Here is a 15290-nt window from a genome sequence, read left to right as displayed (position 1 = left end):
AACAACAAAAAATAATGAGATAATAATACTGATTAATGAGTAAGATGGTGTGTATGTTTGGTTAGGTAATTAGACTAATTTATATATATATATATCTTTGTCTGTTGTAACATATATTTATATACATACAACATATAAAATTTTATTAACGAAAAATATATCTAAGAAGGAAATAAAGTCTGAAACTATGAAAAAATTGGATCATAAAACAACTATGGTGAATGAAATGAAAAGAGGAACATTAGAAAAGATGATGATGATGATTTATATCATCATAAAATAGAGTATGTACGTGAGGAGAAAGTAAGTTATGCGTGTGAAGAGAGAGAAGAAATATGAGAAAGAGTGGACTCTTATTACTGAACATAAATTTATCATTTTAGAAAGAGAAAGAGAAAGAGGAGAGAGTGATGTATGGGAAGAGAGTGGACTTTGTAGTACCATTCTATTGTCTATGCATGAGGAGACCCAGAAGAGTGGCTAGTAAATTTTTTATAAAGATTTTATGTTGCTATATCTTTGTTGTTTGATGTTTTAGCATGTAATGATCTATTAATGACATCATGTTTCAACAAAGTAAAGATCAAGGTAAAATTTATATCACACCATATATTAATTTCAGTTAAAACTTATGCCACTAAGTTGAAAAATGTTGGAGATAATATTGCTGGACAATATGGTTTAACTATAATAAAAAAACTTAATTAATTAAAAATAATGTAACTTTGATAAAAAAAAATGGCATGTTACGAGAATAAACAATTATTATAAATTTAATCAATACACTAATTTTAAATTTCATTTAACTAAATTTATTAGCAAATTAAAATTTAATATAATACACAATTTGTTTCATATTGCTGATATATCATACAAAATTTATCAATCACTTATTTTGTTTATATTATATTTTCAAATTTTTTTTATCTATCACATATTCTATTTCTTAAAACTAAAAAAATAGTATAACATTTTACATATTTCCAATTACTAAATTTAAAATTTCATTTCAGAATTACACTTTTTAAAAATAGTTTTCTAATTGCTAACCATTACCTCGAACAAGCCCAAACCAAACCTTAAGAGAGTCGTACGCTACCCTATTCTACTGATTCGTTGCCAAAGGGAGATCATCACATCAGTAAATGGCGAATCCTCCCTTAGTCTCCTAGGATAACCCCCTTTTCCACCTGGTTTATGAGATGACTTTGTTACCCAATCGCTGGTCCTTATGCCATATGAGGACTCCTTAGTCATCTAACAGTCTCTATGCCTGCCTCTTTACCTATAAATTGGGAGCTTTCCTTTCCGCAATACACACAACATGACACTTTGTTCATTTACACGAGTATGCGCTTGAGATCTAAATTAGCTTCCTTACTACTCTCCCTCAAAAGATACCTTTCCACTCGAGGACTTTCTGAGACATTCGTTTTCATCTCGAGGCTCAATCGGTCTCTGCTTCGGCATCGTCTCTCTCCCATTGGCCTCGGGTTAGTTTACTGCTGACTGCTTAAGTGCGAAGCTATATTCTTGGACTCATTTACTCTGTCCCTCTCAGGTTGGTTAGCAGACAATACTAATTAGTTAATTGTTCAAGCTATATATTGAGTTGAACGACTGTTGTAGTGACATTGTACTCCAAGTGCTTGTCAAAATGTGTTGTTTAGGTTTTCACATATATTTTTCTACCAAATTGTCATTTTGATTTGATGGAAGCTTTTGATTGTTGCCACTAAATATTTGGATATTTAAGATGTTTTGGTATCTTATTTTGAGGAAATGTGAAAATTTATTTCACTTATTTGATTTAATCTTATAACGTTTGGTGTGATTAGGATGGTTCTGTATACCCTGTGATACATATTTCTGTAAAAATGCTGTTTTCAAGACTTTCTAGGAGAGCCTATCTCTTGCCTTATCTTAAAAGCTTACAAGTCAAGGCTCCTGCATTCAGGTAATTGTATTGTATTGTGATATTTCAATTTAAATTGTTTAGTTCAACATACTTTTGAGCTATGGTTTTATTTTCGTATTGATCCCTTAAATCTTCTAAGAACCATTTCTTCACAATAGAGCAATATTTTGGTAGTGTACTATTGCTTAAATTCAATAAGATTGTTTTTGCTTTTCTTGATTCAGGTATTTAAATAATAACTTAGTGTGTTCGAGTTCTAATTTCATCCGAGGTAATAATGGATATCAGAGGCATTTTTGTTATAATGTATGGAGATCAAAGTTAACAAGTGAATTCAGTACGAATTCATCTGATAAGTGTCGTCAGTTTGCTTTGTTCTCTGCTAAATACACCGGAAGGCCCTTTTGTTTGTTCAGAACTCAGCGTCACTATGCTTCTATAGTATCTATGGAACAGAAATCAAAGAAGATGCTTTATTATCTTACTGCATTAGTCTTTGTAATGGTTGGATGTAGCTATGCTGCTGTTCCTCTGTACAGGAGATTTTGTCAAGCTACAGGTTATGGGGGCACCGTCCAGCGTCGTGAGGTCTGTCTTAATCAAGGAAGCTCATCCTAATATAGGAACTGATTTAAACTTTCTGCCTGGACTTGTCAATTCAACAATACGTTAATACCTTTAATTTTTGTCTTTTTGTAGAGTGTTGAAGAAAAAATTTCTCGGCATGCTAAAGATGGAACAGTCACTACAAGGTATGGTAAATTTCCTAGGGCATGGTAAAACGAAGTAAATCTAGAAAATCAATTTTACTCGACATTGCACTTGTGCAACCCAAATAAAACAAAGAAAAGGGAAATTTATCAAAGCCTTAGGAGTCAAGATCCAAAATGTAATCCTGCACTGATTCTGATTAAAATAAATCTGATACATCATTGAACCTATCATCAAAAGTCCTGTAATATGTGTGTCATAGAACCTATCATCAAAAGTCCTGTAGTGTGTGTGTGTGTGTTTGTGATTTTCTTCTTCTAAAAGATGAAGCCAATACAGCGTGTGTGTAATTTTCTTCTTCTAACAGATGAAGCCAATACAGCACCCTTCCATGATACTTTGTGTTTTTTTCATCTCCTCAAAAACTTTTGGCGACCAAGCATGCATCTCATCTGCTTTTTAGGAGTTGTTTTCACATTATTGCTTTATAAGCTGATATAAATTACTTAAGCATATTTTAATTTTGAAAAAAAAAAGAAATGAAGCAACTTTATTAATAATAGGAGATTACAAACTAAAACAACAGTCTTCCCCATCAAAACACAGGAAAGCAACCAAACTACATAATATCAACACCTCCCAATATCCTAAAAGATCAGAAAATGAAATATAACTAAACAATATTATGTAATTAAGCCACAGAGCAACCCAATACTGATTTTGTTTTGCCTTATAAGTCTTAGACTTGGTTTGACATTTGTAATTCAACACCAATAGAAGAGGTACCAGTCAGCTTGTTTAGTATGTCAACTTGTAATATTGACTGTGATGGACGAGTCATATGCGGTAGATTATATATAGATCTTTACAGACTTGGATCCCTTTAAAATTTATCATGGTATTTCCGTAAAGGAGAGTTTTGATTGATGTTGGTATTATGACTTGATAGTACTAAAGCTTGATGTATTTACCTGAGCAATGCACTGGTAGACTCTATCAATGTATTTTTTCAATTTCATCGGAGCTTTAGTGGGTGTGGATGGAATTCACTAGCAGAATTTGATCTGAGTTTTTGCACTAACCACACTGCATATCCACCTTAAGACTCAACAGTGCACGTTTCCTATATAACACTGTTCTCATGTTCTAGTTACACCCAATCTCGATTGATACATTCGTGCTGTACACACCACTGATTGTAGAGAATTAACTTGATTAAAGGTTCAGCAAAAGTTATTGTACTCTATACTGTGAACTAATTCTTCTAGATTTCGTAAGCACCTTTAAATTCTTCTGTCTTGCAGGGAGATAGTGGTGCAGTTTAATGCTGATGTAGCTGATGGAATGCAATGGAAATTTATTCCTACACAAAGAGAGGTTCCTTCTTTTGCTGTTTTTTATTTCAACTTTTTATTTTTATTTAATGTACTACAACTATTTTGAACATCACTTAGTCAGATGGTGCAAATGGGTGCTCTACTCTAATTTTCTGTTCTTGTTTGATATACTGTAGGTAAGGGTTAAGCCCGGAGAAAGTGCCCTTGCATTTTACACTGCTGAAAATCGAAGTTCAACTCCAATAACTGGTGTCTCTACTTACAACGTTACACCTATGAAGGTACTGCTGAATATTTTTTTCTTGAATGTAACTGACTCTAGGACGGATGGAATTGCATTGTTTATAGCTATGTCTTAATTCATGAATAAATCTATTTGCTTTTCTTGTAAACTGTCAAGTCACTTCATCTGAACGTATAAGAGATGGTGACTAAAAAAATGTGTTTTAGAATTTGGAGAATTTTTTAAAAGATATGAACTGTAATCTTTGTCTTTATTTCACTTTTGTGTTATTCTTTCTCTTGTTGTGTTTTTTCATCTCAATCAACAGTTTACCTTTATGTATGGAAGCTGGGGAAGGGATAATTTTTTAATTGTTTTTTACCCTGAAAAGAAACTTTAATTAAATTAATGAAGGAAAAAATAAAGGTTTGAAAAAATATTAGCTAAACCAAAAACATTACCGACCAAATCACAGCAGAAGACAGAGTAAAAAATAAACCACAGCAGAATTAATGGGGGAGGGATAATTGATAATTCTGCTTTGTCTATTTGTTTTCCAAAGAGTATGATTTGTTAAGTTTGTACGGGTAGTATTCTTTCTCACTGGTGTCACCTCAAACATGACTTCAGGTGCCTTTTGTTTAGTCAGGACTAATATGGAATCAACTTGGACACAAAATTTGGCAGTTTTAGTTTGGAGTATCAAGCAGTGAGAGATTTGTTGCATTTTCACTGGCACTAGGTTAATCCTGCCCTCAAGCATCTGTCATTTACATAGTCAGATGTTATTTTGAGCCATGTTGTAGCATAGGGGTGGAGCCAGGATTGAACCAAATATATAAGTATAGAAAACGTTTTTGCCAATAAATATATTTGTTAGTATACTAAAATTGCATGTGCATAGTGAGTTTTCATCACTGCTTAACAATCTCAGTATTTTATTTTGGAATTCTCAAATTAATATATACATTATTTTTTAGGTTGCTTGCACTTATTAGGTACACACTATGTTTTTTAAGCTATATATGCCGAGTTCTATAACACACTGTACTATAGGTTATATAAAAAACGCACGTCTCTTCAATACTCTCGTCTAAAAAATATAATTCTCAAATGAAAAAATAAAAATAATACAGAGCTCTTACACAGTACACTTTATATATATTTGGTATGACTGTAAGTAATTATTTGAGCTTTTAGGTATTGTCCTTTGAGTTGGAACAAAATAAGTATTTATATTTTAGGATCAAATTATGTCTTAAATGTGAAGGACTTGAGAAGACGTGTGTAAATTTGAAATATTAAACTGCATGTCTACAAGTTTGAAATTTTAGGTGGACAAATACACAATTTTAATATACTTCAACTAAAGAAAAAAATGTATTAAGTGTAAAAAATAAAATTTGAGTAGACACTATGCAGCTCTGTCCTGGTTGTATGTAAACTCTGTCAATGCTAGGTTTGGCTACTTGTTAGTATTATGTTCTTAAGGGTTAAGAAATATACATTTGCTGTTTTCTTTCTGGTAATATCAAATATATCCTCTAGAAAGCTAAGCCATGTAGTCTAATGTTTATTGGGGGTCAATTTGGAAATGATATCTTTTTTTTCAGTGCTAGTTATAAATTTTGAATATTTCTCATATTTGATTTTCCTTTTCTTTAGTTCTTGTTTGGGGTCCCTATGCATTGATCAGTTGAGTTTTTGAAGCTGCTGTTACTGAATTGTAGTCTTGTGACTTTACCAGATGGTTAAGTTCTTACCATTTTTGTTATATTCTTAAGGCTGCAGTTTATTTCAACAAAATACAATGCTTTTGCTTTGAGGAGCAGCGTCTTCTTCCTGGAGAGCAAATTGACATGCCTGTAAGTCATTATTTTTGCACTGTTTGTCTCAGAAATTAAATAAGTATTAAGCATATTTTTCTTTGTCAGGTGTTCTTTTACATTGATCCGGAGTTCGAAACAGATCCCAGAATGGATGGTATTAATAACTTGATTTTGTCTTATACCTTCTTCAAGGTTTCTGAAGAATAAAGATTATGAAAAGGTATTAAAAAAAATATATGTCACTGCATTTGAACAAGAGTAATATTATTGCATCATCAGTTCTTTGATGTGTACAAGTTTCACACGATTGATTTTAATAAAAGGGATTTTCCCTATGTTCTACGTTTTAAACTTATTCGATGTTTTGTCAAACTGAGGGCTCCGACTTAATTGTGCTCATGAACCATGGTATCTTTGTTTCTGCTAGAAGCGGAGCTAGTGTACATGTTTTCTTGGAAAGGTTTATTTTTTGTTTTATTCAATCAGCTAATTAGTGTACAATCTGCAAAAGTTGTAATAGGTATGTTTTTGGTAGAAATTGTACCCATATATTGAAAAAGTACTCTAGGAAATTAAAGAATTAAAGACACCCACACAACTGATTAGAAAACACTGTAGAGGGAATATAATTCAAAGGAATGTCTGTAAATATTGAATTAAGTGGTCCACTAATCCAGATTGTGACACAAAAGTTAAAATAGGAGCATGAAATGAAATCCTAACCTAGGAACCTATTCAAAACGGGGGGAGAGAGAGAGAGAGAGAGACTGTTACTAGTTTTGTTGGCTGGTAGCAAGAAAGAAAATATGGTGTAGATGGAAATATCAGCACTATAATTTTGTGAAAAAATATATTTTGGGAATTCTATGTGGGGCCTTCACTTCAAGACTTACTAGTGGGGCTCTCAGTATTCTCAACTCGTGAACAGTTTTTTGCACGATTTTTTTTTATGACCGTTTATATTGTAGCTATTTAGAGTATTCTGCAAATTTTCAGAAAATTTTGAATAGTTTACAGTACCGAAAACTATATTCAAACATGTTGCTTTTCACGCGCATAAAAAAAATGTAAACTATTCAAAATTTTTTGAAAATTTGTAGGATGTTCTAAATAGTTATAATATTCACGGTCATAAAAAAAATCTCTCTGAAAATCGTTCACAGGTCAAGGAAACACTGAGAGCTCCATCGATAAAGCTTAAAGTGAAACCCCTATAGAAAAATTGTAATATATATGTATATATAAAAGGAAGAGTTCTTGTCTAAAAGTATGTAATATGAAAGTTATTGATAAAACTTGTAGAAAACTAATAAAATTGAACAATTACAATAAAATACAATATAATAATAAATAAAAGTCTTAATTATATGTTGTATAAAATAAGTTAATAAAGCATAAATAAATGTTCTCCAACTTATTAAAATTTGGTGTCATGCACATAGATTATAGTAGATGAACTTTTTTATATTATTATTACATTACACATCAGAAATAGAGAAAAAGACTAATCTATAATTTGTCATATCCATTTGTTGTGTAAATTCAAGCAAATAAAATTGTGCAAGTTTATAAAATCGGCAAACAAATAATAAATTAATAAGTGAGTATCGTCTCCACAAGAATTGTATTAGTAATAAATTGTGTAAAATTAACACTTAACAAATTGGAATAAAGCAATTAATAATGGTTTAATTAAATCTAAAACTAAACAAGAAAGTAAATAAAATAAACAAATGGACGAGAGAGCAAGATGATGATCATGAGCTAGAATCATTATTTCATCCTAAAATATAAATCTGAAGCTAATGTTTTAGTAATGCTGTAGCAAACTGAGAGTATTAATATAGAATTCCAATTTAGTTCATAGGCTTCCGTCGAAATTACTATGATATCAATTCTCTAATTAAACTAACATATGTTTATGCCAATCTAATTATAAGAATACATTCCAAAGTACCAATTCCAAAAGATTACGCAAGGTAACAATACATGTCTATATCGTTACAAAATTAAAATAAAAAGAAATTAATCTTGCACCATTCAAGTCTTATGTCTATTAATTATAACTCTTTTCAACAGCCACAATTAATTCAATTACTCACTAAAGGTGATCAAGCAATAACAATCATTAAACATGAAAAATATTTGAATGAATAAAACCCAATTAGCATTTAGCATCAATAGCAAGTATCAAATTCACATATTTGGGTTCAATAATTATTCTAGCTACAAAGAAAATTAGCTCATACCCAATAATATAAAAATACCAAAAATAATAATATCCATAGCTTTAGAAAATATGAAATAGAAGATAAAATACAAAAAGAGTAAAGAAGAACTTGTGTATGTAGATAAATTTGTCCTCTTCTTCTTTCTCCTTCATTCCTTGTATTCCTTTTCTATTTTTGTCTTTTTCTTCATTCTCCTTTGTTTCTTTCTAATGACTGATATGTGTGGTTTTTTTTTTCTAAAAAAATAAGAAATTGATGTTGATATATGTTTTTAGGACTCCAATTTTTTTTACCTTAAGCCCATGCTGGCATTTTTCCTCCCATTCCTTGTTTTTTTGCTAAACATGCACCAACACAATTAAATGTTTAAATATTTTCATTTAATCTTCAATCCAAGTCAAGTTAACTAAAAAAAATTGATTTATACAACTGATGTGACAACTTATCAGATTGACTCAAAAAATGCTTTCTGTCTGGACAGATTGCTTCAGCATTGCTACAACATTCTAAGAATTCATGCACGAAAAACTATCATTTTAAATCACATTAGCTCATTTTCACTTCATTCAACTTCATCAAATTTATCATTTTCTTACTTATTTTCCCTCACAAAACCAAAACTAATCCCTAAATCCAAATAAAAGAAAATGACTCAATTATAAAGACAAATACATAAATTACTCATATTTTTAATCAAATTATAAGGTAAAAGTATTAAATATAGAGGAAATTACATTTTACATGAAATTTTTAATAAAGTTTGCAAAAAAATAGTTTTTTTTTAAGAATTTTCACTTTTATAAGTTTAGTTTCTCATATTTTGTATAAAAATTGTTTTATGCCATCATTTTACTCTTAATTAAATTTATGATATTTAGTTAGTTAGTGTTTCCATATTTTATTTTTTTCTTTAATAAAGTTTTCTATACAAATTAAGAAAAATATAATTCCATATTTTTGCATAATAATAACATAAAAGCCATATTTATACAAAAAAAAAATCCTCTATTTGAGAGAGTTTTATGAAAACTGGTTTTTTTGCATCAATAATTCTTTATATCAATTTTTATCGATACATTGCTTGAAAAGTCGTAGAAAAAATTTCATGTCTAAAAAAAAGTCAGCACCATCTAAATTCTGAAATTTCTCTGTTAAACCAGAGTGAGAATATGAATATTGAATTTAAAAATTTTAACGAGTTGAATTATAAAAAGAAAAAAAATAGTTTGTAATGAAATGATCTTTCTTCTTTTTTGTGAGAAATAGCCTTCTGTCAAATAATAGACAGGTTAAGAGTGACGGATAGAAAATGTGTGTTCGGTGTAAAATTTGAATTAAATAATGGAAGCACACTATTTTTTTTAGGTAAAAATTTAGAATATTTATGTAAACTTCTCATAAAATAAGTAATTTAACCATAAAATAGGAATTTCGGGCACCCTCGTTTGAATCAAGATTTTTTACGAATAATATAAAATTAGATATTTAACTCTTAAAATGGATGAGTAATTTTTTTTGGTCCGTAGTTTTGGTATATTTTATAAGGAGGTGAAAAAATTGGTCTAGTCAATTTATGAGGCACGGTGATATTGGTCCAATTAAGCAAGTGAACTTGTTATAAAACGAAAATCCCTTATACTTGAGAGAAGTACTAAGGTACAGTCGCCTACTTGCTTCTACATCTCACAGGCGTTAGCCCCACAAGTTTTTGAAATGAAATGATACTCCTTTTGCTAAAACTATTCTTGTATAAAATCAACTCCAACGCCCAACGCCCATTATTGTGCGTGCCCTTCTTCCTTTCTTATAGTTTCAATGAAGAATATAGTGAAAATTCTCACTGCACATGCCAAGGGATGTTTAGGTGCGTGTTCAAAGGACACAAACCTTCCATTCCAAACTGAAGTGCCTACCTATGCTTCTGATCCACCACTACACTCTTTTTTATTCTCAAAATAATATTTTAATATTTTCCATAAGTACCAAAAAGAACAGAAATTATATATACTAATATTTGGAGCAAAGCAAAGTAAGATGAATTTCATAAGTTTACTCCAAAATTAAGGAGGATATGCTTCAATTTTTCTTTAAAGCATTCGTACACACACTTTTCGTGAATTTGATATGATTTCTTTATACAGCTGAAATTATGTGAAAGAAATTTTATAATGGTTCGTAACAAAATGAAAACCACTATCTCGTAAAGCATATTTGGAGTCTCTTGTACACGATAGAGAGAGACTGATCTCATGGTCTATATATATATTTGTGCTTAAATAAGCCTAGTTAAAGCTCTATTCTCCTACGCAAGTTGTTCATTATCTCATAATGTCGACATATTATACAATTACCTTATATTTGTCACTCTCTTACATCGGTTACTTTCTTTGCTTTGCCCTTTTATGTCGTCATTTTCATCCTTCACTTTTCTTAACTTCTTCACATAAATACCCTTCGAAGAAAACTTCCATGTCTTGTCCACCCTAGCAATCTCAATCTCTATCTCTTTCGACTCTTGCTCTCTCTATCTTTCTAAACATGAAGATAATGACATTCTTTGGCTTTATACTTCTTTGTCCTCTTCTAGTTGCTGCGGATTGCTCTAGCAAGGGAACTAGTTTAGAGAACCGTGATAAAGCCAAAGCTTTACAATTCAAATTAGTAGCAATAACTTCAATACTCATAGCAAGTGCACTTGGCGTTTGTATCCCAATCTTGGGCAAGAAAATACCAGCTCTACGTCCTGAAAACGATATCTTTTTCATGATCAAAGCTTTTGCAGCTGGCGTGATTCTAGCAACTGGTTTCATCCACGTTCTGCCTGATGCATTTGATAGCCTGACAAGCCCTTGTCTCGAGCAAAATCCGTGGGGCAATTTTCCCTTCGCAGGCTTTGTCGCCATGGTTTCAGCAATGGGGACGATGATGATCGACACTTTCGCAACAAATTATTATGAAAGAGCGCATTTTAAGAAGGAGCTGCCAGTGAAGGAGGACACTCATATTCATGAAGTGGTGCATGACGGGCATGTTCACGTTCACACGCATGCTACACATGGCCACGCTCATGGTTCAGCCTTTGTTTCCGAGGACTTATCTACAGCCGATCTTATTCGACACAGAGTAATATCTCAGGTAAGACTTGATTCTGTTTTTGTCACTTTTCACTCATCAAATATGCTGCAAGTTACCCTGTATTTCTCTGTTTTCATTTCTTTGTATTCCTCTCTTTTTTGTCGACTTTTGTCTCATATTTTACTGCTTTATAGTTTCTGTCAGATTAAATAACATCAAGTAAATGTGGGAGTAAAATACCCTGTTTTTTTTCTTCTTTTCTTTTATGGTTATCCATGAATTGCAGCAAGTTACTTTGAGGGGTGTTTTGACTCGTCAATTAAAAATTATTTTTATTTTTGAGACCTAAAATTTGTTTTCCGAAAATAAGTAGGAGTATTTATTGTTTTCATAAAATAATTTTTAAAAATAAAATTACAAAAATTAGAAAATTTTGAGAACAAAAAAAAATTATTTTTAGTTGTTCTTAATTTTTTTCATATAATCTTTATAATTATTATCTCACATCATTTTCTCTCTTATTAAATATATCTTCTCATTTTTTCTCTCCTCACTTTCTTTAACATCAGTTTCTCTCTCATAACTTTTTATCTTCTTATTTTTTCTCTCATCACTTATTAACTATCACATTATTTTCTCTCTCATAATTTCTTATATCGTCATTTTCCCTCTCCTGATGTATTCTATCTTGCCATTTTCTCTTTCATCACTTTATTTTTTATTTTTTTTCTTACATCAATTTCTCTCCTCAATTTTTCTTCCTCAAAATTTCTATCATTTCTTTCATTCTCTTTATTTTTCATCACTTTTTATTTCACATTACTTTATCTCATTATTTATTACAAACTTTTAAAAAAAATTCTCTTTGTAAATATATTTATTTAAGATTTTTTAAAAAAAATAAAACTAAAAAAATTATTTTTAGAAAACATTAACCAAACACTTATTATTTTTAGAAAACTACAAAAATTGTTTTCTGTTTTCATTTCTGAAAACACAATTTTGAAAATAAAAAATAAAAAATAATGCCAAACATGCCTATGTTTTTTCCTATTTTTTTTTCTCTCCTTAATGTTTTGGTACGTACATTATTTTAAATTACATAATAAAATGCGGCACATATATCAATTAACTATGAATAAAGCAACTTTTGTAGACCTGATTACCTGATTACTTTTACACATGCAGATGTGTTAGTGGTGACACTCTATTTAGTTCCCCTGTTTTGTATAGCCTTGCATATATAACCTCACATGTTCTGTACTTACAAGCGTAAAAGTGGATTCGAATTCATGGAGTAAACTATTCAAGAGTCATTTACATAGTAGAGCATCGAAGCATAATTTTTATTGATAGAACACAATAATGAGATTAGATATTAATGTACTTTCGTTTTCAAGTATGGAAGTTTCTTATTCATTCGTACAAAGCAATGAAAACTCAGTTATGCGTGACAAAAATATATGATGCTTTATTAGATTCATAGATTCTTAGCATTGTTTACATTGTATTATGGTCTTTAGAAAATTATTATCAATTTTCCTTTACTGACTTCTAATATTGACCTATGTTTTAGAATAAGATTCTTTCACAACTTTATGAAAAAATATATAGTCTAAGAATAATATGACCTTGCCATTTAATTATTTCTTTTCTATTAACAAGTAACACTATTAGCTAGTGATGTCCAATGAGTCATGAAAGTCCTTCAATTTAAATCTCAGAAGAATATCTTTACATGTGCATAACTATTTTTTATTTTAATTTTTTAAATGTAACAATATACATTATTTTATTTCTTTTTAAATGTTGTACAGGTTTTGGAGCTAGGGATTGTGGTGCATTCAATAATTATTGGGATATCTTTAGGTGCCTCATATAGACCCAGTACAATTAAACCTCTTGTGGCTGCTCTAACTTTCCATCAATTTTTCGAAGGCATGGGTCTCGGTGGCTGCATTTCTCAGGTACTTTGAAACTTTTCAGTTTTTCTTATTTTCTTTTGATAGCCTCCTAATAAAAAATACAAAAGTTATATTTAGATTAATATGCATATAAAAAAATAATCATAATAAATTGGGGGCCATTCTTTTGTAAATACATCAAAGAAAAATGCATAACATGTCATTCATGTGTGAGTGGAGTATATAGATTTGTTTAGATTCTCCACTACTCTAATGTCTATTGCTCTGCTCTCTTGTACTATTATTGGTTTTACTGTGTGAGCCTAAGAATTATTAAAAGTCAACTTTTACTTTATGTTCAATTTGTATTCTTCCTTTTTTTTATTACGTCCAAGAAAAATATTCAATTAATCTTTCGTCACAAAAGGTTTTTTATTTTTTATTTATTCATTTTGTTTTACTCGGCAAATGAATTCATTATAAATTACATTTTTGTCAAACTTTTTATAGTTTTCAGTCTGGGAGACAATAGTAGGCCCTGGTTAAATGATTAGAAAACAAATTCAAGTTTTATTTTATTTTTATTTTTGAGGGAGATAAAACACAGTAAAATATATAGGGAATTTACTTAATTAGTACCCTATATTTTTACAAAATATCATTGTAGTATATTTTATTTTTAATAATGCTCATATGATACAATATATTTTAAAATTATACATATTTGATACCCTAAATTCAGATTTGATAAATAATTTTTTGTCAATATAATCAAACTGTCTTCAGTTATATGTAATTAAGTAATTAAATTTAAATTTGGAACTTACATAATTGACAGCAATTTGATTAAATTGGTAAAATTTTATTAATTAAATTTGAGTTTAGGGTACCAAATATGTACGATTTTAAAATACAGGGTACCATATGAACATTATTGAAAACAGAGGGTACCAAAATGATACTTTGCAAAAACACAGAGTAACAAATGATTACCTACCCTAAAATATACGTAACCCAAATATTACAAAAATGACTAATTTTAACTACTATTTTTTAAATGGTACCATGTTATTTTAAGCTGTATTTTTAAAATTAATCACACATTTATGTGTAATTTTGTTCTTGAAAAAACCCGGTGAACCATAAGTATAGAAAAATTACAGAAATACAGAGTATTTGAAAATAAATAACTAAATAAAACTTAAAGTTTTTTTTTTGTTTCCTTAAAAATCAGTGGCTCTACTGATCCTGAAGAGGGCATGCGTACTCAAATATTTAAATCATATATAAGTGTATTAGTAGTCGTATTGTGAAACAGTAGTCTGCATTATGCAAAGAATATAAATAAGTAAGAATGAAGTAACTTAAATAATAATGATAATATTTCAGAACAAAAAAAAAAACTTAAATGTTAATATATATTTTTTTGTATAATTTTCAGGCCAAATTCAAGTCAAAGGCAATTGCAACGATGGTACTTTTCTTCTCACTGACCACCCCAACTGGAATCGGAATTGGGATGGGAATATCAAGCGTGTACAATGAAAATGGACCATCTGCTCTAATGGTTGAAGGCATTTTCAACTCTGCTTCAGCTGGGATCTTAATATATATGGCACTCGTTGACCTTTTGGCTACTGATTTTACAAGCCCTCGAATGAAATGCAATATAAGGCTCCAGCTTGGGGCCCATCTTTCACTACTTCTGGGTTCAGGCTGCATGTCTTTATTGGCCAAATGGGCCTAAATCAGTACTGATAGAACGGAGTGCATGAACTTTGCCATATGCTATATGCTGCTGCTGACTTCTCTAGTCTCCATGTTGGTGTTTTTTTTTTCTTTCCCTTCTATTGGTTCAATTCCTATTGACCTTACTTCTCTCTCTCTGTTTTTCTTTTTTACGTCACAAGTGTAATTTGTCTTTTTATAATAACATCAACCGTTAACATGAGGGAACAAAGTGGTATCCCTTGAAAAATGTAGACGAGCTTGTTAAGTTTCGTAGCACAATTAACCTAAACATACTTACCCAATTGTCATATTTACATTTAAAGTGCCATTA

The 15290-nt window shown here is 30.3% G+C and overlaps 2 protein-coding genes across 3 annotated transcripts; both read left to right on the top strand.

Annotated features, from left to right (window-relative positions):
• The first annotated feature begins 1049 nt into the window (after positions 1–1049).
• On the top strand, positions 1050–6373 carry LOC133800564 (cytochrome c oxidase assembly protein COX11, mitochondrial). Of its 2 annotated transcripts, none has more exons than XM_062238563.1 (8): positions 1050–1493; positions 1839–1957; positions 2143–2506; positions 2618–2670; positions 3934–4006; positions 4143–4247; positions 5974–6054; positions 6124–6373. In XM_062238563.1, exons 2-8 carry the CDS (start codon positions 1878–1880, stop codon positions 6223–6225), a joined length of 858 nt encoding a protein of 285 aa, XP_062094547.1. In that variant the 5' UTR covers positions 1050–1493; positions 1839–1877; the 3' UTR covers positions 6226–6373. The 2 variants fall into 2 exon arrangements, with proteins under 2 accessions (XP_062094547.1, XP_062094546.1); XM_062238562.1 differs by having other exon boundaries at positions 1050–1561.
• A 4202-nt stretch (positions 6374–10575) lies between these two features.
• On the top strand, positions 10576–15269 carry LOC133801708 (zinc transporter 1-like). The gene is made up of 3 exons (XM_062239964.1): positions 10576–11384; positions 13142–13291; positions 14670–15269. The coding sequence occupies exons 1-3, from the start codon at positions 10788–10790 to the stop codon at positions 14973–14975; spliced, it is 1053 nt and encodes a 350-aa protein (XP_062095948.1). The 5' UTR covers positions 10576–10787; the 3' UTR covers positions 14976–15269.
• The last annotated feature ends 21 nt before the right edge of the window (positions 15270–15290 follow it).

This window comes from Humulus lupulus, chromosome 9 (assembly GCF_963169125.1).
Source record: "Humulus lupulus chromosome 9, drHumLupu1.1, whole genome shotgun sequence".
NCBI classification, from domain to species: domain Eukaryota; kingdom Viridiplantae; phylum Streptophyta; class Magnoliopsida; order Rosales; family Cannabaceae; genus Humulus; species Humulus lupulus.
This window is presented reverse-complemented; position numbering and strand designations above follow the sequence as displayed.

Bases quoted from the DNA above. Each gene is read 5' to 3' on its own strand.
- LOC133800564 (XM_062238563.1), top strand. From the start codon at position 1,878: ATGCTGTTTTCAAGACTTTCTAGGAGAGCCTATCTCTTGCCTTATCTT. The intron at 2,671-3,933 runs GTATGGTAAATT...TCTGTCTTGCAG, and splicing joins GATGGAACAGTCACTACAAG to GGAGATAGTGGTGCAGTTTA. The intron at 6,055-6,123 runs GTAAGTCATTAT...TTTCTTTGTCAG, and splicing joins GAGAGCAAATTGACATGCCT to GTGTTCTTTTACATTGATCC.
- LOC133801708 (XM_062239964.1), top strand. From the start codon at position 10,788: ATGAAGATAATGACATTCTTTGGCTTTATACTTCTTTGTCCTCTTCTA. The intron at 11,385-13,141 runs GTAAGACTTGAT...AATGTTGTACAG, and splicing joins GACACAGAGTAATATCTCAG to GTTTTGGAGCTAGGGATTGT. The intron at 13,292-14,669 runs GTACTTTGAAAC...TATAATTTTCAG, and splicing joins TCGGTGGCTGCATTTCTCAG to GCCAAATTCAAGTCAAAGGC.